Raw genomic sequence first — 26078 nt, forward strand, 5'->3', positions numbered from 1 at the left:
ACCAGACTGCCGTATCCTTTGAGACCCTGCTACAGTCTCCTGTGTTTAGGAGAATCCTCTGGTGTAGGGGTAAAATCAACAGTGATGTGCATATTTTCCTCATCTTCCTCTGCCTTCAGGCTCCCTGAAGGAGGTAACTGTTTGGGAACAGCAGTAAGAACCCCATCAATATTCACTTAAAATCTGTCTAAAAGAGGACTGAAGAGACTGAGGGCAGAATAATGCAAGATGGTTATTGTATGCTCTTCTAGCTGGAACAAAACTGAAAGTTAACAAGGCATTGTTGAGTGCAAGTGACATAAATTCATATACTGCAAATACGAGATGGTCAATTATTGGAACAGGGGCTTGGAAAGGTGGTAAAATCTTCATCCTTGGAGCTAATGCAAAACTTAACAAAGCTCTATGCAACCTCATCTAGTTGGGCCTGTTTGAGCAGGGGGTACGCTAAAGGACCCCCAGATGTCCTTTATGACTGATAATGACTGGTATGACTGATGCAAGTCATGTGTCTTATGACAGAAACCTGAATTAATTCTTCCCTAAATGAGCTTGGGCAGAATGATCTTGCAGTAGTATGCAAACAGCATCACACTGCCTGAAAACTTCCAGATACTTTGGCAAGAGGGGTGCTGATGATGGGATACGGTGTGCAGTAATGGCCTCATTCTGTACTAAGAGAGAATCCTTCCTCAAGAGCAAACGAAAAACAGGCTCTGCTTCCCTGATTTTTTACTTTTTATTTTAAATTTTGTCACCATTGCTAAGCAACTGCAGAAGGCCTGAACTGCCAGAATCTTCAATAAAATTGAAAACCCGAACCAGAACTTGATTTTAATTTGCTTGTGTGTCCACCAGCAAATACATTTTTTTTTAAATACTGTAGTATATGATACACAGGAGCACTTACATTACATTCCAGTTTCCCTGGAAGCCCTGCCTCTTCTGTGCATAAAAGCAGGGGTGCATGTCATTATTTTAATCTGGTTGACAAACATGGGGGCTGCCACTGTGACATTATGCAATGGAAGAATGTAAATCCTTTGCTGAGACACAGCAAAAATCCCCCAAACCTTTGCAGAAGAATGTAAAAAATAACCAATCAAAATCCAAAATGTGCTAGGGACTGGAGGAAATGTGGTCAAAACTAATATTTATTTCATGTTTCATCCTTTTTCCCAGGGTCTCTTGCCATTTTTCCTTCTCCATTCTAACCTTACATAGAGATGTAGAATTCAGACTGCTGATGATATTAGTGTCAGATGGCACGAGTGGTGGGATTTAATTTGTATACGAACAAGAGCTGGGATACAAAATGGTGGCAAAATAACTGGCACTGAGAATCAGTGAGACTGTGAAGAGCTGAAGAAAGTCAGAATCATCAGAATCTTTGATGTAGTGGTGAGCAGGAAGAAGCGAGTGTGCTAGCAGCAAAGTGGGACCCTGCGAAGGCAGAATGTGATGATCAGGTGTCTCCAATGGGTGTGTGTGTGTATTCAAAATGGAGCTAGATAGAAAGAATGGTAAAAAAAAAAAAAAAAAAAAAAAAAAAAAAGGCTAACGGGGCGCACCAAGACTGCACGGCTGGGGTTGGAAGCGGGGCTGTGTGAGCTCCTCTACTAATGACTATTAATGAAATAAAGTATTTCTTCCTTCCTTTCCAGGTGCAAGTGGGAAGTACACCTCAGGACCAAAGAATTGTGGGATACATTTCCTGCACTCACTTGCAAGCTATTGCAGGTACTGTCCATATTTGCTTCTCTTAATTTCTCACTGTTTCTAAGTCTTTGTTGGAATTCTTGTGCAAAAGTTGGCCAGCATTGCTCCTCCAGTGTTTCTCACAAACTGCAGTGTGCATTGAAAATAGCAGTGAAATAGTGAAGAAAGGGTAGACAAATACATCACAAAATGTTTCCATTTTCAGTCTTAGAATAATTAAGCATTATAAGATACGCAGTATTAAAAATCCCTTGAGAACTCTTCTTCCCTTTGCTCCCTCTTAAGTAAATACTGTTATTATAGCAAATACATTACTATCATCATTATTTGCATTTGTGGACCCATACTGTATCAGCTTATAAACTAAAATTTTACAGATTAGGACAGTTTTTCCCATCGGAAGTCAATGGCTGAAGCAAGCCTAAATTCTCTGCTTTTACCTGCCAACTTCATGCATAAACAGTTGGCAAATTAATACTACTGTTTAAACATTTCCTAGGTCACGTTTTAAAAAGTCCCACTGCTACGTTTACAACAGCATGAAACAGCATGCTATGTGTCCTTTTTCTCGTGAAACAGTACCTTCTAAGACCGTTAGAGATAAATGAAATACAAAAACTCTTAACAGGGTGTAGAAGGATTTGTTTTAAATTTTCTCTGAATTATCGAAAAAAGAATGAGGAGATGTTCTCTAATAGTGTATGCTGTGTCTGTGAGATGCATGGACTCCACTGTCCACCGTAACTAGACTGGAATTCCAGGTAGGTCTGTCATGTTGTGTCCGGGCTTCTTCCTCCTCAACAATCATAACAACTTTTATTACTTTTTTTTTATTTTTTTTATTTTATGATAGTAACTCAACATTCAGCTCTCCTTTTAATATCAGTATTCAGAACCAGACTGGGTGGCCTTATCTCCATTTTACAAATCAACTCCAGAAATGGAGGGGAGGAAAAGCTAGTAACTTCAAGTCATTCTGTTTTAGTGTTCTTATGTATATGTTTTGTAATCACGAAGTTTCTCCATTTTAGCTGCTAGCCTGAACACTCATCAATTAAAACTGACAAATGCTAGAAATACTTGGAGATATCTATGGAAATGTCTGTCTCCTATCTTTTGCATCAAAACTACCAGTTCTAGACTTAAAATAGGTATAGTAATAAAGTGAAAGTCAAATCTACAAACATTTACTTTGTGTAAGATCAAGATTTAGTTTAGCCAGAGGGATACACATCCTTAGTTTGTTTTACTTGATGTGACTGTGACTCCTGGGCTCCTGAGAGCTGGAGAGCACCACACAGCTGCCCTAGACTCGTTGAAGACAGCACATGTGCTGCAGGCTGAGGCAAGACAGAAATGCAATGTAAACAGCAGAACTCTGAACCTATGCTGTACAGCATGTCTAGGTTAACCCAGTCAGACAGCTAGCATTCCTTTTACTTTACAATTGAAACACTGGCAGAGACAGAATTGGGAACAAAACTGCCAGTCCCTAAAGTACATTAGAGAGACTGGATAGTTCTAAAGAAGTTTCATGAATTTTTCAAATACATTTTAACAGTGTAACATTCTTTAGTTTTCTATTTCTAACTCTGGAATTATATAGTAATGTACTGTGTGATTGCTGCTGTGGAGCTGACATTTCTTGCTGTTCCAGTTCAGGTTATAAACCTCTGGTTTTAGTCCTTTTCCTTTTTAATCACCTAGTCATGTATTCTCCAAGGGTAAAAACACAACCTTCCATTTTCCTATTTATGTTCTTGCTTCATATTTTTAGGCTTATCTGGTTCAAGCAACATTCAAATAGAGCAGACAAGGATCTAAGAGTCTAAATGTCCTTTGATAAATCATATTAGTTTACGTAATGAAATAGAAAACTAAACTTCGTAACAGTATGGCAGAGCTGTGCTTTCTGATTTTCATCATCTGATTCAAACCATTTCACACATCTAAAAAACTGACAAAAAAACCAAAACAGTTTGTGTAAAGATGTTATCTATAAAAACAAGCACTGTTTAAAAGGTTAACCATTTAAATCATCTTGTCATACATGGCTAAGTGCAATTTGGCTTCTCTTCTAGGATACACAAACTTGCACTTGATAGTTCTGGTACTTACATGAGTATAACATGAAGGGATCCAACTGTTTACAGTCAATGAACTCCTAATACTTTTTTCAGGAGATGTGCTAGCTGAACTCCGTTCTGAGGTTGTTTTTTTTTTTTTTTTTTCCAGGGCTAACTTTCACTTTTTTCAGTATAACTTTAGAAATAGATGCGGATTATTCTCTCAATAGGTATTCCTGAATCTCAATACCTGTTAAGGAACGCTGCTATGAAGGAGCTCTTCGTTTCCATTCCGGAAATAGCTGCATTTTCTGCGACAAATGAGGGGGTCCTCTAATGAGACCTGAATGTAATTGTTTTCCAGGGGGCTGTTAAGTTTACGTGTGTCTTTTATGTCTTTCAGTTAGTCAGTGATTGATGTTCTGGGAAGGCTTTGCTTCGTAGAATCCACCTACTTCCCAAGTTCTGCCCCCCCCCAACCACCTTAAGACACCCCCCTAAGCCATCAAAACAGAGTAAGCCTCAAGCTATTCCAGCCCAGGTCCAGATGATGTAGCATGCTGGATGCTATCTCATAACCCGGTCATGCCCCTTTTTTTGCATTTATTGTGAATCTGGTCATCAACAATCAAGGTACCAGCAACTCTGACTTCTCCAGCACTAGTTTCAAGCTCTACCAACCCCCACACAGCTTAAGTAGAATTTAGCTTGGGACTGAGAGAGATCCCTCAGTGTCTGAAATCTCAGCTGTAAAATCAGGAGTATCTTTGGCGTTCAACATCCCCAGGCAGTAATTCTACAAAAATTGCTAAAGTAGCAAAGCTAGCTTATCCACACTGTGGCAGTCTGCCCTTGGCCCCTCCTCTCAGCTACGCTAACACAGTTGTTGTAAGCTGTGTTGCGCTTGACTGGGGACCTTACCTAGCTGAAAGGTAATTCACAGAACCCAGCAAAAGGTTTTTTTTGTTGGTGGTGTTTGGTGTGGTAGTTTTTTTTCTTTGTTTTGCTCCAGCCTATCCTTGCTTAGATATATTACACAGGTCTGCTTAATCCATCACCTAGTCAGGCATGACACTCATGGCTGAACAGGATCCTTTGGTTGTGACTTGGAAGCAATGTTCCCTTTTGACTAGGCTTTATCCCTTACACTTTAGTTTTTGCTCATCTTCCCCAGGTTCCTTCCAATATATCCCCTAGCACAGATCAGTGCTGAGAACTCTGACTTTAAGAACTTCCACTGCAACTGTTCCTTTCCAGCCCCTGACTAGGCCTATGAGCTGCTGTGTTTGATACCTAGCGTTCCTTCTCTTAACAGCTTTCCGGGGAGAACAAAGCAGTCCTCCTATCGTACCTACCTGCAGTTCTAACTAAAGCCAGGATTTCACTTAAGCGTTTCAAAAGTGAATGAAAAGGGTGGCTCTGACTACCCTAGAATGAACAAAGGTGAAGTATTTGTTTATGCTGGCGGAGGCTTCCCATAATACCTTTTCATCCTTGTATGAAATTTGAAGCTGAAGGGAACCGCAGAGAACTTGGAAATGTTGACTGCAGGAACCAGTCACAACATGATTACTTGCAGTTTTCCAGCCCAGTTACTGAGGAAAAGAGTGCAGAGCTATTAGCACAAATCTGTATTCTCTGGTTCATCACTGGTGGCAGTCAATCAGATCAGTGATTCTATCTGAACGTTTAATTAGAGCTGCAGGCTGGAAGAAGGAGAAGTTGAATGTTATAGTTGGGAGTTACTACCTAGCTCCCTTCTGTTAATATCAACAGATGTTATTTCGTTTCAGCAGCAGTTTCTGAAATGTCTGCTTCACTGGTTGTTCTGGATTCAGGTTTGGGTTCCCCTCTACTCAGATGTCTAATTAATTCAGTTACCTTCACCTCCAATGCTATGGATCACTGGGAGGTGCTAAAACTATGCACTGCTAAGAACTTTTGCATCCAGATACATACAGTACCTGCTGTGTAGCTACAGGAAGCTGCATAACAATAATATTAACCTCAGAAAACAGTTACATCTAGGTTGCGTTAGAGGATTTCTTTGTCATGGAAATGTAGCTGACTTGATTGCACACACTCTACTTAAGTGTGCAATTGCTTCCATGACCTCTAGTGGGGAGAACCAGAGATGCCAGACTACCACAGGTTCTGCACCTTTTCTAAAAGGAAGTGACAGGTGCCTGCTTCTCAAACTCCAAGGCTCCTATTTTTCTGAGGTTTTCTGCTGTGCAGTGCTGCTACAAAGGCTCACAATTCTCACTGAGGGAGATATGTATCACTATGTAGTTAATGTTTTTTTAATAACGGCAATGCATGTTACCCATCACTTTTCAAAACATCCTCCTAAAAGCTTTTGCCTGTCTTTTTTTATGTTTTTATAAGTAGTTTTCTGTTTTGGAGAATTTTACCTGTGTGTTTAGTTAGTGGGTTTGCTGTGTTGTTTCAGGTTGCTGTCAGAGTTTTATGTTCTCATAGGTAATGGCTGTATTATATTATCACTCATCCTAACTGAAACCACGCCAGATATATACTTCCCAGAAAATGCATGCAGTATCTCGACACTTCAAAGATAAATAAGTCTGTCTTAGACAGTTAAGCAATAATCAGGACTTTGTGGGAAGCAAGATGAATTACTGTAGTCTTGTCAACAGGCACCATGCTAAAAGTTACAAGGAAACAAAGGCAGGCCAGAAGAATGTGGTGGCCTAAGGTGATAAACCAGGATAGAAAGATACAGATAATGCAAAAGGAGGAGGCTCTGAAAGGATCTTTGACCAAAGTGTATAAATACCTGATGGGAGGCTGTATGGAGGTTAGAGGCAAACTCTCCTTGGTGGTGCCCAGTAACAGAACAAGAGGCAATGGGCACGAACTGAAATGCAAAAAATAGTATTTTAACAAAGGAGGGTTTTTTTTGTTTTGTTTTGTTTTTAATAGAAAAGGTGACCGAGCACTGGAGCAGGTTGCCCAGAGGCTGTGGAATCTCCATCCATGGAGACAATCAAAGCCCAACTGGACATGGTCAAGAGCACCTGCTTAAGGTGACCTTGCTTGAGCAAAGGAGACAGACCAGATGATTGCCAGAGGCCCCCTGGAACATCGTGCTTTCCCTGACGCTGTAATTTCATCTGTGTCTTTAGTTAAGCAGAATGTATATGTTAGTCACACACCGTTTGTAGTTAGTATCACCTGCTCCAGGCTGTATTTATTCCATGTGACCTATTTCTTGTGCTTTTCTCTAACTGCGTCTTAACTGTAAGGCTTTCTTGTGCTGTGTAGTGTATCAGTACACATAATCAGTAAATATGTGAAGTGCACTTCTGCACTTCACGTGCACTGTGGTAGCGAGGGTTTTTTCCAAGAATACAGGACTGGATTTGTGTCAAGCTGTGTGATTAGGGTATTATCTAAACGTGACGTACAAGCACTAGAAACTGTAGATCAGGGAAGAGATCCAAAGAGCACTTGTACAAGCTTGTATATTACAGCCCAACTGTTACAGATTTACAGGGGAAATAACTGATGTTTACTGATTGTTACAGGGGAATAACTGATGAGTAGAAGAAAAAAAATCAGTTTACTTGCAATTTGAATTAACAGTCTGAACAGATGAGTCAGTGTCAGGACCTACTTAAAGGTCTCTTTTCCTGGTCATGTTCTTTTCAATATTTCATTTAATTGTTTAGGATTGTAGCAAATCACACTTGGTTGAACGTTTCTGATTCAGTTTGTATTTAGCTGGAGCTTTCTTGGGCTAATCATTATGTACTGAGCATACTATTATCCGTGCCATTTCTTAATTTTGCACCCTTTTTTTCAAGTTGTCTAGTAATAGCATAGCTAATAATATGACATTTTATTTATGACAGTAATTATTCCACACTTAAACAACTACAGAAGTTCACCCTTAAGTATTAATTTCAGAATTTTGACATTTTTGCCAGAGCATTTACAAAGCCTTTTAATGACTTTTATCTGCTCATTCTATATCAGGTGTGCCATAGAAAAAAATGATCAAAACCATGCAACTAAAGACACCTTCTTCTGTATATACAACTTGAGATGCAGTACTTCTTAACTGAAAAGCTGGACTTTCACCTAGTGTCATTCTATGTATGAATTTTTAATATAGCTAATTATATAGATGAAATTTCTCCATGTGCAGTCAAGGCCGCATAAGGCTAAGGTACCACTTACAGCTCTTGTAAATCTGGCTTCAAGGCTTAATTTGGCCTTGTGCAGACTTAGCACTGCGTGTGCTAAGGGTTTTTTTCCTTGTTATTTTAAAGAAAAGGTATGCCTTTAATTTTGTTGCCTGCATGTGCTCCATTGAAGGGATTATGTTTGATGGGTAAGGGGAAAGAAAATGAGATTGGAATAGCTCTGTTATTTTTATTTTATTTTTATAGATTTTATTTATTTCTAGTTTGCTTTAATCTCTACATCCTCTGACTGAAACAAGTGAGGTGCAGACCCAGCTCTACAGAGACCTCGCACCAATGGAACAGCACTGGCACTAGTGATTTTGCTGGACTCATGCAGGCATGCAGTGATCTGAACATCATCCAAGATCTTATTTCTTGGTATTTCTTTTTTCCTTTGCTACAGGAGACACTACTGTTCGGTGTGAGCAACTGGATATGCTTCAAGATTGGCTGTCTGAATTCAGAAAATCTACCTCCTCCTCCAGCACAGCCAATCCAGAGGAGCTGGTGGCTTTTGATGTTATCTGTGGAGATCTCAATTTCGATAACTGCTCCTCTGGTAAGACAAGCTTTGCCATTTCCTAGTGTGTACCGACTTGAACAAGAAATAAGAAAGTTCTTGATCTGTTCATCTTGCGGGTTTATCGTAGTATACTAAGTTGTGACTGACTTGTGCAAGGAAGGACTTGATAAAGAAACTTCTGAACTAGGTACCAGCCTTGTGATGAGCCAAGGATACGCAACCTCTGCCTCATAAGTAAATATGCTGGTTTTGTAAGGCACAAAGAGCAGTAATTTGTGATGTGCAGTAGTAACAAGGACGATGAATCCAGTGGTTTAATTTTACTTGAGTGAATTTACTTAATTTTACTATAGTGTGCTATACCTATTGTCATAGAATTTTATTTACTAATTTAAGAGGTGTATACTATGGGATTATAGTGGAGAAAAAGTACTAAATTCATGCAGTTATAAAAGTAATTTGATAGTGCATATACATAAGCATGGGAGATTAATGCTACAGAGAGAACTCAACATTGCTAAATCAATCTTGGAAAAAAATAACTGATGCTGTGTACTTTTGGTTTTTTTTAATGTTAATAAATTTATTTTTCTGTATTTGGATGCTGTGGACACTAGAAGAAAGAACTCCACAGAACCATAATTATTGAGTGATATATTTGCAAATGGTAGCCTTTTCCAAATATAGACATTTTGCTCTGTTAAGAGTTACACTGCAAACTCGGGAGTGCAGGGCTGTGTTCTGTATCATCTCTGCCTTCCCACTTGGTACAGTTCACGCATCCAGCAGAGATCCTTGCTGGCTTTATACGATGTCAATCAGCTCTGCTGGTTTGGAGCTGGCAAATGGATCAGCAGGGTCTAGCGGCCAACCTCCCGCAAAGCTGATGGCTGAGAGGCCTTTTGTGTGACTGGGCCAAAACTGAAGTACTGGGATAAAGCGCGCAAGCCAGGTACAGTGAGGGGCGAGTTTAATTACAGGGATTTCACCTCTGCTGTGTTACCAGAGAGAATGTGTGAAGTGCAGGTGAGCTCAAGCTGCAGCACTCAAACTGGGATTCAGCAATTCAGACCACTGAGTTTGTGGATTTAACAGGTGAATGTGTGAAGAATATCACGTGAATGCTGTAGTCTTCATAAGAAGCCTAGATAATTGAGACTGACAGCAAAAACTGCACCAATAATAAAGCAAAGCAAAACAAGCATTGTCTGATCTCAAAAACAACTAGCATTCTCTAATCTCACGGTTTGTATCAGATGCTTGTAGTGCAATATTAAAGCAAAGTTGGAGAAACATTTAATTGAGTAGAAAAGACCAGCAACCCAAAACAGCCCTTCTCTTCATTTCTAGCTCATTTGAACAAAAAGTAAAATCTATCACAACTATGCGATCTGAAGTAAACTCAGAAGGGCCAGAAAAGGTGTTGGCAAGTGCTCTGACTGGTAGAAGAATCCCTTATGCACTGTGGAGATGAACAGTAAGCAGTAATGACTACAGAATACTGTAGCGAAAAAAAAAGAGTTTTAGGATAAAATACAAGGGTAGTAGTGGTAGTGAGTTTTTAGGGAAGGAAAGAAGGACGTGTAGTTAATAACAGGTCTTGAGCTGCTACGCAAACAGGCAGAGGAGGCAATTCCAGCAGTTCCAGTGAAGGGAGGAGACAGGAGCTGGGGGATCCAGACGGACACATCCATTGCTATGTGACTGTTCTGGGTGCAGCACTGTTGGATGGATGGAGTGGCCTGAAGGCAAGTATGCCCTTCAAGGAAATAAGTAATTCACTACACACCAAAGGGGAGACTGCCCCATCAGGGTGTGGCAATCTACAGAATGTGCAACTGAATGGGTTTACGCAGCATGAACAGACATGAGTGAAGCTGTGAGGTAGCACATCCGGTCAGCATTCTCTATCTGGGAGGTTCTGGCACTCTAACCAGTATCTTGAACAAAAAGTACAGAATATAATTAATGCTGTTGTGACCTGTCTTTTTAAAGCAAGCACAACTATTTGCTTTTGCGAGTAATAGATGTAAATGCTGCAACTAATACTAAAGATGATTAAAAAGTAGGTTATAAAAATCCATTTTATTCTTGCTATCTCTGTAACTTATTTACACTCCACTCCCTTTTAAAATTCACTCAGCCTAGGAACTGCAATTAAGCTGGCTATTTCATTTGTTATTTGTAGATTGCTTTGTTTGCTTATGCACTAAGCAAGATTAATGCACTGTTTTAAAGTTGTCAAGTTGTCTTGTCCATTTTATATTACACACTGTTTTAGGGACGTTTGTTAGGATTGCAACAATTTAACTGGTTTGGTCCCCCCCCCCCCCCCCAATAATCAGCTTTCTGTAATTCTTTGTACATTTGTGTTCTTTCCTATTCCACAGACTGATACAGCAAATAATTAATATTGTGGCAGTAAATACCAAGCTTCTATTCTTAGATGTATTTACAGTACAGTTTTCAAAGACCTCCTGGTCCATGAGTAACCTTACGCTTATGACAGATTTTCTGAAACTCAGCTCCCTCCCTCCCAGCTTTAGAGAACATTAACCCAACATTAATACAGTAAATTCTCACCATGGGCAACATTATTAGAAAGTTGTCTTACTGTCAGGTTGGTTTGGACTCAGTTGTGTAAAACTTGATTATATTTTTAAACCTTTTAGTAGAACGTAAAAAGCATTCCCATCAGATGGGTTGAAGTTTGCCTCATCAGCTCTGACTTGTAAACTACCAGCACCACAGTGGCAAATTAATCATGACAAATTTTAATCTGTCTTGGTTTTGAGGTAAGTTTTGTAGCCGTATGACGTAACAAGGGAAAGCCTGAAGAAATGGAGAACTGCACAGATTACATCTTAGACTCTACCATAGACATTAAAGAATCCAGCTGGATGTTCAGACAGAAAGAGCAATTCTCTGCATTGCATACCTGGCAAATTTTAGGGAGCTCAGTCCTCCAGTCCTCTGCCACAGCTCCAGGATACCCTGGCAAATTCATTCTTCAGTCTCCTTGCTCTTATGAAGATATTCTCAAGGTAAAGAGCTGGTTAGAGAGTGGGGAAAAAGCTGAAATCACATAGTGAGGCAGATCAGCTGGTGCAGATGCAGTACCTGAAAGAAAATTGGCTTTATTAATCATTATTAGTGACAAAATGGCCAGGTGCCATGGTCTCTTATAACTACTGTACTCCACATTACCGTTTGTGTTGTGCTTCCTCTGTAACAGGGAGAAGTTAACAACAACTTTACTTGGCAAGAATACTATTTTGCGCAGGAAGAATCAGTTCAATCACTACAGCGCATGAGCTGCATTGTCATGCATACAGCTTACAGTTTGAAGTTTGGCTTCTGACTTTAGAGAAGTCCATTTTCATGCATACTTACATATTCTGTTGCCTTGACAATAGACAGTGATAAATAACAGCAGCAGCTCCAAATGCAGGTGAATATTCCATTGATCCCAAGAGAAAACTTCAAGTGTTGCTAAGAAATTTTAACCTTGTAAAAGGTACAAGTGCTGCAAGAAAGAAAGTTATCAGGAACTATTGCCAGTTTCTTTGCCATTTAACAAAAATGGAACTGTAGCAGCTGGTATTTTCAAGTTCTAATTGTACTTGCTCCTACGTAAAATGATCACTATGTTAAACAGCGTGCACAGAACTAGAACTTGCTTATTTGTATGTTCAGCATCTGAAACTGTGATGTATACGTTTTTGTAGGATATCTGTTATAATAAGTAATCCTAGGAGCTTGATGAGCTTGAGGAGCTTGAGTTAGGCTTTAAATGCAAGGAGCACAGTAGCAATTAGGAAGAAATTAATTTGAACGCTGACAGATCATGACAATTATATTTAGAAGGTCTCTAATGCTGTAGATATCTCAAGCAAATTATCAATTGCCTGTCCTTTGTCTTACCTATTACAGCTTGAAAAGCATTCAGTGAATTCTTCTGAAACAAGTGAAGTACTAGCTCTTATCTTCAAATTCACTGAGATGTGTATATACACCCCCAAACAGCCATTTCTGTTGCCATTTTGAAGTCAGTCCAAATCTCCATCATGTGATCTCAACAAAAGTTTTGTATAAGTATAAGCAATGCAAACGTGAATGGCAGGGTAAGTCAGTATGTTAGAAAACCTTCAGTTTACAGCTAGAAACTACCCCAACTGTCTTTCATAGAAAGACTTTGTAGGAAAAAGTACTGTTATTAGCAAGCATTAGTTGGAATTTCTGGTTAAGACAAGGTACCGCTGTGCAGTAAAACCACTGAACCAGTTCGCATCAGTCCTCTAAAAAATACACGAATACTGAGTAGGAAGGAAGACTTGCCTTTTCTTTTGTGGCAGAACGAACAGTTATCCACAGGTTTAACAACGTATGGCTGATGTGCTTTATCTTGGCCTTGTTCTTTCCCTGCAGACGACAAGCTGGAGCAACAGCATTCTCTGTTTACACACTACAAAGACCCATGTCGAATTGGTCCTGGAGAGGATAAACCATGGGCAATCGGTAAGACCTTCTCTAGCCATCATTGTACGAATATGTTCTTGTCTGTCACTCACAGAACACCCAAAAGCAGCAGGCCACACAGTTAATTGGCAGTGACAATCTGTGGAAACCAAATATTTGCAAGGGGTATTTCTCTAAGGTAGTAACGATATTGTTTGTGAATCTTAACAATGTTTTGTTGAATTTTAATCAAGAAGCAAACAGACATCTCAAACCCAGGTCCATATTCTAGAGTTTATGCATTAAACTATTGAATGCCTTCCCACACTTACTGTACTTCTTAAATAACCTCTAGATTACTTTGCAAAAAAGAGAACCAAGTTATTGTTTCTGTGCTTTCTTCATGCAACAAAAACATACAGCTTTTGATCAGAATGTTCCATTTGGCATTACAGAAATACTGTAAGTGAGGACTTACCAGTATTTTAACATTACTATGAACTTGCAGAGTTCATCTTATATCAGATTTCACAGAACTCAGACCTGGTAAAACTCATTTGAGCTCAGTAAAGTTTTAGATCAGGAACTAGTTTTTCTTCAGAGGAGCAGTTACAACTGTGAAGATGCTAAATTTAAGAATTCGGTACTACTTAAGAATGTGGCTTTACTCTGTCGTAGCAGGGAAAAAAAAACAAAAACAAAAAAGTTTCTCTGCTCCTGAGAAAAATCAAAGGGCAGAGACAACATTTTGAAAGGTGGCTTTAGGGAGGCTGGGATAGAGGAGTTGCTTGTGAAGACTAAAGCAAGGCTGCTCATCTAGACTGGCAGGGAACAAACAGGCTAGTTCCCTGCCACTAGAACCTACTACCTTTTGCTAATCTCTTGTGCATATAGGTTGAAAATGAAAGAAACAGTTAAGTCAAGAATTATTAAGGAACAAGAGACAGCATTCAGAGTATAGAAAGGAGAAGCAACAGAAAACACGAAGTTCAAGTTTAGATTGGAACATCTGCTGGGAAAACCTAAGAGGCTTAGGGTAGGGACTGTGCTTAGGTAAAATGGTACAGAAGTCATATGGAGGGAGACAGCAAAGGAAAAGCTGAAGTACTAAGGCCACGTATCCTCATCCGCACTGTTACCATTATACTATTATGTTACTACATTTGTTCTGAAAATAAAGAATCCCTCAGACTAAAAGCCTCACTTAGTCAGGTGTGAGATGCAGGCACTGTAAGAAGAACTGCTATAGTTATTACTTCTGTGAATTCACAGAAGTGAATATAAAGTGCTTTCAAATCAGAACAGCGTTGTGTCCCACCCCTGCCACGTACGCTGTCTTCACATACCTGTGCCCCAAGAAGTTCTCTGAGAGGCCAGTAACAGGCTGCATGCTGGGACGGTCACATTTCCCTTTCTGTTCACAGGTACCTTGCTGGATCCTGAAGGATTATATGATGATGAAGTGTGCACTCCAGATAACCTACAGAAGTATGCAACTCCTAATCCTCCCACATGCTCTAAGTGATTCCTTAAAAAGCCAGTTAATTGCTTGCTATTTAACATTTCACAAATTGAGAGGTGTTTCAAGGACTGTAAAAAATAAATTATTTTTTACTCAGGGTGTCTTGGGGCAGAGGTAAAAAAGGGAAGGAAAAGTGTCTGCTTCTCAAAAGTCGGTTGGAGTTGGCTTCGGTGGGTAAAAAGTTGAGAGCAACTGCAGTCAGTGTTTTTGTCTCTAGAGTTGGTCCTACCTGGACAGGCTCACAGGACAAGAACTCTGAGCATGACTGAAAAGGGTACGCAGTCTGAAAACCCCTCGCCAGGCAGCCAGTTCCACGGTGATGGCTCTGCAAAGGACAGAAACAAAAGGAAACATACTTTTCTTCAAATGAAAAAAATAATGAGGTTTAAAACACACCCCCAACCAAACAACCCATGCTAGAAAGCTTGCAAAACTTGATGAATATAAAAAAGCAAACTCACAAATAGAGGAATTAATTAAAATAGCACATCACACATAACTAGGAATGGCTGGTCATCGTTCAGTGATACTAGTATGGCAATGATTTAAAGAGGATTTGATACTGAGAAACAGTATTTTTGTTTTGAGCTAGTGGACTTATAATTTTTGTATTTGTTATTAATTTGCAAGAGCATTTTTACTCACAAAGTGCAGTACAGTACGGTATGCATGGACACTCAGACGAATGCATTAGGTGAGGCTACCCCTGGTGGTCTTGGTATGTTTTGAACATGTCCAGGATCTTACTTAATTTCTAAGGTCTAGGTTTAGTTTATATTCAAAAGATAAGGATTTGTTACAGCAAGTCACGCTTTGCACATTCAAAAGCCTGCAACATTTCTAGGCATTTCTATTCACGTGTTGAAAAACATGAATTTAGTACATGTGAAGAGGATTTTTGGGAAGCAAAAGTAAGGTAATTTGGCCTCTACAATCAAGTTTGCAAATGCAAATCTGTATGTGGGTGTAACATTCTATTTTATGGTTCCAAGAGCAGGCTTGGAGCTCTTTAAAAAATAGAATCTGTGTTTTCAAGCAGCCTTTTGAGACAATCTGTCACCAAATTAATTTGGGGGCTATCTTGTTTTATTCCCTGAAGAGTTGCTTGTATTTAGCAATTAAATTCCACTGACAAATACATGAATGATACATAGCCATTAAATGATCAATACAGGTTTAGAATATTACTCATGCTACCTATGTATATGCACAGCACCTCAGTATGAGGTAGCTCAAAAATATTCTTAAATTTTGGTAACAGAATATACACAAGAATTTTTGCCTACTAAAAGTGGCTTACATTTTCTCCAATATATATTTCTTTTAAACCAATGAAAAAAATTACTTAACAGGAATTTCGACTAGCTTTTTATACACATCTGCAGGGAAGCTAGGAGCTGAACGTATAAATTATGTAAAGGTGCTTTTATATTAGAGAAACCATCACTTCCACAGAAGGCCAAGAGAGCCAGTCCTGCCACCTCTGCAAGGGACTGGTAAACGTAATTGTAGAAATTACCAATCAATTCAGTAAAATTCAAAGTCGTTAATGGAATCTGGGCTTCAAAGATTTTTTGAAGCATTTTTAAAAAGCATTTCTCCTAACATATGTAAGTGAAGTACTGAGGGACTATGGAGGGCTATTGAGCACTTTCCAGCTCACAAGGGTTGTTCATATATGCAGCAGAACAGAGTACAGCCTAAAATTGAACCGTTCTTAAATTTTTCAGTAAAACTTTGATCAAGCTTTACAGATACTTAAAACAGACATTGAAATTGGCAACGTAAGCTCTTCAGAGAATTATTTCTCCATCAGCACTCTTCTGTAGTTTATAAATAAAATTAAGTAGTTCACGTTATCAAACTAATTAGGCCATGAAAGCAGTAGAACAACTAGTTCTTAAGTATCTCTTTAATGTTAAGTACAGCATACGTAAAACATTGGAATAGACAAACCTACTTGGTACAAATAATGAGCAAGTCATTTATAATTATAGAACAATTAATAAGCTAGACGTAACCATCTGGGGCCCTCTAGCAATGCTAGGAGCTGCACAAGCTTCTATTCAGAGAGCCTTCGTGAAATGCACGCAACTGATCTTGTGTCACAAAGGTAACGCTCACCGTCAAGCAAGGACTGGAATAAGCCACTTGTAGTCTCTAAACCCTGAACAGTCTGGCACAGAGGAGCACCTTACAAGACAGCTAAGAAACATGATTTAAAAGCAGATTTTTCTAGACTCCACAAAATTGCCTGTCTCCACTGTCAGGTAGTGGCTCTCAATTCTGGGCTACAGGCAGAACCACCACTACTAGCCATCCTTAACTTAGGTGCTGCCCACCTGGATGAGAGACGCTCCCTTACGGAGTAAGTTTATGGCTCCCTTACATACACCGCTCTTCATGTTCCTCTGTTCATGGCAGCTGCAGTCGGTAGTACAAAACCAGTGTCCAGAGAAATGCAACTTTCACATTTAAACTGAAGAGCTTCAGTCTCAAGTAACTCCAAAAAGGAAAAACTGAAGTTCCAACTACCTTTCTAGCTTGCCTTTGTGTCCTAGGAGTTAAGACAATTGTTCTGAAAAAAAAAAAAAAAAATCAGATTTAGTTGTGTGACAGTCATAATTAGTAATGTTCACTTAAGTTGTTAGCATTTAAAAATTAGTATGGCATAGCCGGATGTTTGGTAGAGAGAAAGAGTAAACCATTATGTGTAAGTGATAGCAGTTTTAGTCAGAAGCACATGCATGCCCAAGTATAATAAATTCTCCCCAGGTATTTGAAATTAACATTTCTCTTCCATGAGCAGTTGTGCAAGTTAAGTGAATACCCAGTGTTCACAGACATTCAAAAGGAAGGAGCTGAAGCTAAAACAAATTCATCTTTCAAATTAATGCGTGCAAGTTTTTGTGCACAGTACTGCAGCAGTAATCAGTTTCTTCTACTTTGTTTCTTAATTGGCTTTGCCAAATATAAATACAATTTTTGAAAGAGGTCAGTTCCATCAAAGAGCTTGCTTTCTTGGATCTAGAAAAAGGATTTCAGGAAGTCAATCATTTGCAGTAGCTCTTTGTAAAATCAGCTTGCAAATGGGGTGCAGGGAGTAAGCTAATTTAACGTGAGTTATTAGATGACAGTCTAAAATTGAATAATACATAAAAGGAAGCTTACTTTTATAAATTGGTTACAATAAACTCTAAGAACCTTCAATACTTCACTAAGTCCAAAGGGACTTAGAAACACTGTGATTAAATAACTAGCTATACAACCATAATTTTGTCACTTATTTTCTGAAGGCACATGAAGTACTAGCAGGCATCAATTGACCCAATCTTACTGATTATAACGTTAATGAGACCTAATCAACTGTAGCAAGTGCTGTGTCCCCTGTCACCATCCGAAGCTTTCCAAAGAGACAAAACTTGACAAAGAAACCACGTGAATCTAAAACATTTAAGACACATCATGACAGTCTAACATTTGTCTCTTGTTTTTCCTTCATTCTGTACACTCACATGCATAAAAAACAAACACACAAAAACAATCATCAAAAAGTCATCCAAAGTCAGAAACTGGGTGACCAAAAATATTTTTTTTCCCCAAGGTGAAATTAAAGGCTTTACACCTGCTGGGACCCAAGTTCATGGCTCAGTGGTTCTCCTGCAACAGTTGATGTAGCCTAATGGTGTCATCAACTCTTACACAGGAAATCGCAGAACCTTGAGCTCAGGGTTTGGCAGGTAAGTAAAGGAAAATGATTTTCAGGGAAGTGACTTTGAAAAACATTTGCTTCTGTATTTTGAGCCAGACAGAAGAAACATGACCTCATCTGGCCCTCTCTTCTGGCACAGTTATCATGCAAAACAGATGTGATTGTACTTGATATAAACTGTTGGCATGCTACCCTGTGCATGCAGTTACTGCATGCAGCTCCGCTTTCACGTGCACAACTGTGTCTGTTGTCTGTAGTGCTACTTCGGTAGATCTTTTAAATAGAACACGAGACAGTAACAAAAGTTTCCTTTTACATCCAATAAAACAGCAAAACAATACTGAAAACATACAGCATAGCAACACAGAATTATTGTACAAGACAAATGGGGACCTTCAGGGGTTATCTAGTCTCTACTACAGGATACTACACACAGCAGGAGGACAGGTGCCTGCTCTCACATTTTTATTCTCCTGGCTACAAGGGTAGGTCTGCAGGACCACTGTACGGCATCAGTGATGCCAAACCCACCACAAGGCTGTAAGAGCACTGTTAGCAAAGGTACAACCTCATATTGACAGAGACACCTGGGAGAAGGTGTGCTTCACATTGTGTATTCAGCAGTTCTGGACAGGTGTTCTTGCCCTTACTGGGGATTCAGCGAGCTAGCATAATGCACTAAGGGACAGAACAAGCCAAGATCTAATGCCTTTTTTTATGTAATAGGGTGCTGGAAAGTGAAGAAGGAAGGAAAGGATACTTAGTCTATCCCACCAGCAAGAACCACAATTCCAGTCAAAAGGGGAGGAAGGCTTCATTGAAAGGAAACGGGAGGAGGATTGATTATATGCTTTATACAGAAGAAGGTCTCTACCTGGAATGGAAAGTGGTGAGTTTTACAGATAACAAAAAGAACCATAACTCACAGAACAGACTTGTCTGGATAGTTCTGCAGCCCCTTCTGTGTGGGTTCCAGTTTATATTCCAAGAAGAACCTGGTGCTTTGCTATCTTCTACTGTTTGTATGCAAGTACTGAATGTGAAAGCCTATTAGATAAATTTTAGATAGAGTTGTATCAATCCTTATAGATGTGCTGCCCTCTATAAGGAACAATTTTTTTTTTTGTTTTGTTAATCTTTTGCCAGAGTAAGTGTTTCCACTGATATTTTCCATACCAGCAGACTGAATACTTTTTAATCTTTTCAACTGTCTGGATGTGCTTTTGTTATGCCTATGAAAATCAACCTAAGTTGCAAGTCTGCAGTACAAAGGCAGAACTTGACACGGGCTAACCAGAATGAGAACCTGCCCTGCACTGTCTGCTGCTTCACACAGGACCTTGCCTTAACTGGAATTCCATGATGAAAAAGAGAAAGTAGTCCACCATAACCCATTGCAATTACCAAAGAAGAGCAGGCAATCAAGCAATTCAGCGCAGCTTAGCAGATCATACTTCGATCTCCCTGTGCACTCTCTGGACATGGCTGCTGAGCAGCTAAATTCTTTTGAGGCTTCTTGTTTCAGATGCAAAAATGCCTGTGGTGCATCCATATAGTAAACCCATCTTATATTAACACAAGCAGCAAGTCAAACCAGTATCTGAATAGTTTTGACGGAGATTAGGTCTTTGATAAGTCTCATGCTGACAGCAAAAAGAGAAATTAGTGGCTAGGAAGAGACTCTTTCCCCTCAGGCCATGCTAGTTAATGCTCACCACAAAGCTCCTACAAACTACAGCATCCACGCTTCCTCCAAGCAATTCCCAAAGTACTGACAAAGTAAGTAACTGGCCCACAGGAGGGGGCAACCGAATTGTGTGAAGAGAACGTTAAGGTCGCTACATCCAGCTTTTGGAAGCTGGGAAGCAAGCAGTATTTCGTATGGAAATTTAATTTGGTCCTACACAATCTTGCCAGGACAAAGGCTGGAATTGTGACACAAGGAGCAGGGCTCCTGATTACTTTTTAGCATCTCAGTCTAATGAAAGCAGACTTCCTTTTTAGCTGTATGCCATGCCTTGTACAGTACAGTCCCCCAAATGTCTTTTTACTTTTGTTTCCTTCTGCAGGAAGTGGAAGAGTTCAGCTTTATTACCCAGCTAGCAGGCTTGACAGACCACCTACCAGTAGCAATGCGTCTCATGGTGTCTACAGGAGAAGATGACCCTTAAAACTGACCAGCTTTGAGAGCTTAGAAGAGGGAAACGTTAATGATATTAAGAAAATATCGCAAGTTGAGAATGAACTATTCTGGTGCCACGTTAGGAAAGATGACCAGACCTGACCCAGGCTACTCCCCAGAACGTACCAACAATGGAGGATACAAAAAGGGAAGAAATTGAAGGGGTTGTGGCCAAAAGCCACTGTCACAGGTTGCTCAGGCAACAGGGCAGGCCTGTAATACAATGCTTTCACTGTGGACTGAACGGAACCAAGATGGAAGTCCTAATTCCTTCTGAACCAGTGCCATTCTTACTAAAACATGTTTTTATACTAATATATAGCACAATTTAGTTTGTAATTAGTCTGTGAGTTAGTGCTGCTCAATGGTTTTTTGCATAATTTCTTTGTATAACTACGAAGCTAAAGCTTTTTTTCTTTTCTTTAGCCTGTTGAAGTTGTAGTAGCGTGCTTGCATCAGTAGCATGCGCCCGCACTGCATGCCACTCTGAGATAAACTAATCAGTAAGATACCATGGGGAATATCAGAATAGAAGTTAATTCAAAAATCAGATACCAGCCAAAGCAAGGCATTCTGGGACTGGTAAACCCTTCTGTCATAACACAAAGATCTTAAAGCAAACAAAAACTGTTTGATTTGCAGAACAGTAGTCTCCTCTCCAATTTAAGGGTATTTAAAAAAAAAATCTGAATTAAGGCATTAAGAACACAGTTGTACCACCCTTCTTCCAGCTGTGATGCCACTGAAATTGTGTTTTGTCCAAATAACAACTCCAGAATTGGGTCTTTAGTTTTTTAACTGCAAGCTATTCCCTTAAGAAGAAATATAGTTCCCCTGTAATGTCTTTTCTTTAACTCCCACACGTGGGGCAGTTCTGAATTATGGTATGGGATGGTGTATGTGTTACAGTAGAGTGAATAGATTTCTGTAGTACCAGAGGTAACACCAGAGCCAATGTTCTGCCTTAGCTAGAAAGAGTAAAATGGGAAATAGATTGTAAAATGCATGCTAGATATAGGGTTAACATAAACATAAGTGACATTTGGAGGAGAAAGTGTAGAACAGCTTATGACTGGTAAGGCAGGATTCACTTCATTTTCCAAAGGAATCAGTACACTTAAAGGGAAAGCACAGCACAGGCAGCTAGAGTAACTACAGAACTATGACTCTCAGTGTTCAGTAACTACTTCATTTGAGCAGACTGTAGATGTACGTCTGTGAGACACAACTCTTCATTTGTTACATGCTCACAGACTTTAATAGTGGTCTTGCCATCTAATTAGTATGTTCTTTCCACTGCAACGCTGTAAATGTGCGGTTACCCCCACTTTGCCATCTTATCCCCACGACCTGACTTACTTAGCCCCTACAACCTTAATGGGGAAAAAAAAAAAAAAAAAGGACGAAAGAAAAGCTGAGAATCAGGTCTATAACTCAGTTTCTTGGCTTTTCTAGGGCTTTAAATTCAGAAGGGTTTATATTGCTGTAAGAACAATGAGACCCCTTGCATTTTAACCAATACTTAGTTTCTTCTGCCTAATTCCTCTTCAGTATTAGAGGTGTTTCCTCTACATTGCAAATTCCCCGTGTTCAGAAGAATTAATCTAATAGTTATACTTACTCCATTAAGTAAGCTTTTTTAGTTCTGCTGGCCACAAACTCCTGAAGATCTTGTTATAGTTTAGTTTCTACCTACTAGGAATCAGCTTGAGCTAAATCAGAATAAACTAGACTTACATTAGAAATCCTAGTCTGCGCAGCCTCTTGTACTGGCTTTACTACAGCAAACAACAGAATTTATACTTAGATCAGCCTGATTTTGCAAGTGGAGAAACTTCATAGTCAATGAAAGTAATGGACTGACAGTATTGGCTAATTCCCAGTAGGCATTAGGCCACTGCTCACGCTCCCAGTGCACCCGATGTTGACACGTTTTATGCCTCACTCCCAGTCCTGGCATTCCTTCAGCAGAGACTGCCTCTTGCAAGTGTACTGTGCCAAACCATGCAGTAATCTGCAAAGCGTAACCCATGGGGACTCAAAAATGGAACCAGACTCAAATCCCCTTTTTGATAAAATTAGGAATTCAAGTTTACAGCATCAGAGACTTCAGTGTACTACCCCAGTGCACCATCAGTTTCCCACTTTGTATGTTTCTCTTTATACAGAGGGTGCACGTTAAGTGCAATGTGTTTTTCTCGTTTCTTATCTTTCCATCCAATTCAGAAAGACTTGTACCTGAAACAATGCTTTTAATCCTATTTTCTACCTTGCTTGTATTTTATTAACCTTTTTAAAAAAGAAAAAGCAAACAGTATCAATAGCAATTTGTGTGCTGTCCAGCAGCTATTTCTCAGTAGGAAGATTAAATATAAGGTACAGTATTTTTAATAGCTTTCCTAACAATGTAAATTACAATTTGATATCAGTTTCACTAAGCATCAGTTGCAGGAGCTGAATTTGACACTGTGTGGGGTATAATCATAAAACTACTGCCAAACAATGTTACCTTATTTACAGTAACACTAACATTGTCTAAATTACTTCTAAATTAGTTCTATGGCTTTGTGCTGGCTAAAAACAAGGCACTTTTGTCAACTTTTTGAGATATGTTGAGGAATATTTTTTCAAGTTTGAGGTAAACTGTTTTAGATTTTGATGTTCTGAAGTTTTTCAGCGATCAAGAAATGGACAGTTGTAAAATGTTCTCTTTAAACTGTGCACACACATTTAGCCAGTCTAGTTAGTTCTTACCGATTTACTGTCTTACAGATCTAACTTTGCAAGAGACTGATGGCGGGAGGTACAGCTTCGTGGCACCACTGTACAGATGCTCCTTGCTTTTTTGCATTGATCCTGTGCCTTCTGATGCCTTGATACGCTTGCAGGAGTTAGAGAGCATATGTACCAGTAAACTGTAAAGAACAGACTTTTTTTCCAGAAGAGTAACATCCTGGAGAAAAATGAGTTTGTCTACACAACTACTACAGTTCCATATCCTATCTCACAAAGAATCATTCAGACAATGACTGTGCTGGCAGGATATCAATCATTACAAGCCTTAGACAGATATTATGTAACAGCGTATTTGCATACAAAAAAAGAAAAAAGACAAAAAAAGGCAGAACATGCCCAGGAAATTAAAGCCTGGATAGCTTTTTTAGATGTCAATCCTACCTTGCTGAAGGACAGCATGACCCAATTTATTAGTAGGATGTTATTTATAAGAAATTTGAGTTAAGCTTACTCTACTGCTGCTTACCCTACTTTGTACAGGAGTTTTAGGTATCTTCAAGAAGTGGGTGATAATGCTATAATTGGTTTAATAACTGCCACTCAACATGGATACTGTAGATGATGTGTCATCTGTTTTTATAAAAGCCAGATAACATCTTATGTTCAATTTGCATTTTACAACAGCAGTTCTAGAACAAGTGAACAAAAGACATGAACGAGGACAGCTGAAAACTAAGAACTTTCAGAAGATTCAAGGATGTCAGGTCGTTACAAAGTTGGTACCTTTAGATTACTTCGAAAATCCAAAGAACAGAAAACAGTCCGTACATAGCCTTTCAGGCTTTCAGATCCAGCTAACTGTGCACTGTTTGTCTGAGGGCCTGAAAGGGATACACAATCCACCTGCTTTGCACCACAGCTCAGCCACTCAGGACTAGGATAGTAATGTTTATGTACAGCTTCATGCTACGTGAAAAAGTGTTTACTACAAATAATTCAGCTGGTGGCCAGCTAGTTTTGTCATCATCACAAACCGGATGCTTAATAGAAGCAATCTAAAGCAACTAAACATAAACTGTACCACAAAATGGCTCCGAGAAGCCTGCAGCCCTCGGAGGTGTGGCCTGCTTTAAGAAACCCTTGAGGAAGCTGTCTTGTATATTGAGTTTACCTGTCTTGTGCTAGAATTATTACAAGGTTTTGTCCCAGAAGCATTCTCAACTAGTCTGGCTAGACCCTCAGTCCTACCTGTTGGATAAGACAGTAAGAAACTTAAAATTCCAGATTTTTTTTTTTAAATGGCCTTTGTTTGGTGGTCCAGATTAAGCAGATCTGACTGTCTCCAGTTTGGTCTCTGAGCCACCCTCAGATCACAGCAGCACATCAGTGTCAGCACATATCATCAGCTCCAAAACAAAGTGTTTTTACCTCCTCCTGGCACTACAGGATGAGAACAGAAATAACTACAATCCAAGCACTTTGAAAAACTCCCAATTTTACCATTCATTATGATGAGGGTCAAATTGTTACTGAAGGTCTCATTTTTCCATGCCATCTTGTTTTAAATATAACCTTGATGCTTTTAAAAACTTGTATTATTGCTGAGGTTTAGAAATCCTTTAACAAGAATAACCTTTTTTATTTCAATAATTTTTCGGTATTGTATCCTTCTGGGACCTAATGTTTTTATATGGTAAGCACACACCTTCTGACATTTTGTTATAAATGTATTAAAAAAATAAAAAATTAAATATTTTCATTGGTTTCTTTGCCTGTAAGAAAACCACAACCTTGGACCTGATAAAAACAAGGTATTTTGAACAACAGGGAGAGGTTTTTTTGTTCTTTATTGGTGCTGAAAGGAGTAACTGGTTGATGCAAACAAGATAATAAAATTTCAAGGCTCAAATGTTTCTTTGCAGTCCCCTTCTTCTGGTTTTGTGGTGTAGAGTCTGATATCACTAACAGAAATGTGACTCTAAGATGCAGTGGCATTATTACACATTTGCCTGCTTTCTCATGGGGGGATCGAGTATGGTCTCACTGTGGTATGCCTGTTCTAGAGAAGCTGCAGAAAATAACAGGTGAAAGACCCAAGTGCTTTTAACTCAGCAGCCACCCTGGCTTCTACTGCTCAGCTATCCCCAGCACATACCCCACTCTGTTTTCAAGCCGTGCAGCCTTGACACTCAGCTCAACGCGTGCAGCTCAACACGCATACACAGCACCTGCCACGGGCTGCAAAACTGAACCCTGCACCTCACAAGTTCAAGCTTTAAGTACAAGGACATCCATTCTATGTTGCATTCCTCTCACGTTTCATGGAACACTTCATGAGAACAGCTTATTATGCAGTTGTACATCTCGGCATCTCAACAGTTATCTAGTCCCTGAACTAACTGAAGCATATATTGAAATCTATACACTGTACAAAGTTAATTAAAAAACAAAAACAAGATGCGTACATGTTCTTAAGAAATCTAGTGATTTCACAGAACAATGTCAAGGGAAAAGAATCCTTTTTAGTGATTCCGTCTTTGAACAGTCCCCAAAGTCTTTTATAAAGCTGGCAGAGAATCCCACCCGAAAGAAATCATTCTCTCCACAAGCAGAAAGGAGGAAATAAGCGGAATGCAAGTGATTAAGGAAGGAGACAGTGCACACCCATCTTGTCACTAGCTCAAAAAGGAACCACTCCATCTTGCAAGACAGGATGTAACAGAGGGATCTCTGCAGCTTTCTCTATTGCTGCGCAGTTGAGTGTCTGCACCCAATGCCACCACTGCATTACAATTTTGCAGCAGCAGACTCCTAGTGTGTGGCTCTCCTGCAACACCGAATCCATTTTTCCATCATATGAGTTTGCATTATTACGTCAGTGCCTTCCAAGTTGGCTCCCCTGTGCCAAGTGCTACAGAACCACGAGGCTTACAGAACCCAATCATTTCT

At 39.4% G+C, this 26078-nt stretch overlaps 2 protein-coding genes across 13 annotated transcripts in view; one reads left to right on the forward strand and one right to left on the reverse strand.

Annotated features, from left to right (window-relative positions):
• The window catches only part of SMPD3 (sphingomyelin phosphodiesterase 3), a 119736-nt gene extending 94698 nt beyond the window's left edge, over positions 1-25038 (forward strand). For all 12 annotated transcript variants that reach the window (XM_083851403.1, XM_083851405.1, XM_083851398.1 and 9 more), the window contains 6 exons: positions 1665-1740; positions 8400-8555; positions 12948-13037; positions 14402-14465; positions 18938-19100; positions 20281-25038. In XM_083851403.1, coding sequence (XP_083707529.1) covers positions 1665-1740; positions 8400-8555; positions 12948-13037; positions 14402-14465; positions 18938-19100; positions 20281-20382 — 651 coding nt within the window. In that variant the 3' untranslated portion in view covers positions 20383-25038. The remainder of the gene's footprint in view (positions 1-1664; positions 1741-8399; positions 8556-12947; positions 13038-14401; positions 14466-18937; positions 19101-20280) is intronic.
• PRMT7 (protein arginine methyltransferase 7) overlaps positions 3930-26078 on the reverse strand; it is a 52517-nt gene continuing 30368 nt past the window's right edge. The window contains exons 18-24 of the transcript XR_014588909.1: positions 16842-17077; positions 14729-14824; positions 14324-14416; positions 12858-13010; positions 11913-12045; positions 11458-11639; positions 3930-6663 (exon numbers count right to left, since the gene is read on the reverse strand). The gene's annotated coding sequence lies outside the window, so the exon portion shown is untranslated. The remainder of the gene's footprint in view (positions 6664-11457; positions 11640-11912; positions 12046-12857; positions 13011-14323; positions 14417-14728; positions 14825-16841; positions 17078-26078) is intronic.

Source organism: Anser anser (assembly GCF_964211835.1).
Source record: "Anser anser genome assembly, chromosome: 11".
Lineage (NCBI taxonomy): Eukaryota > Metazoa > Chordata > Aves > Anseriformes > Anatidae > Anser > Anser anser.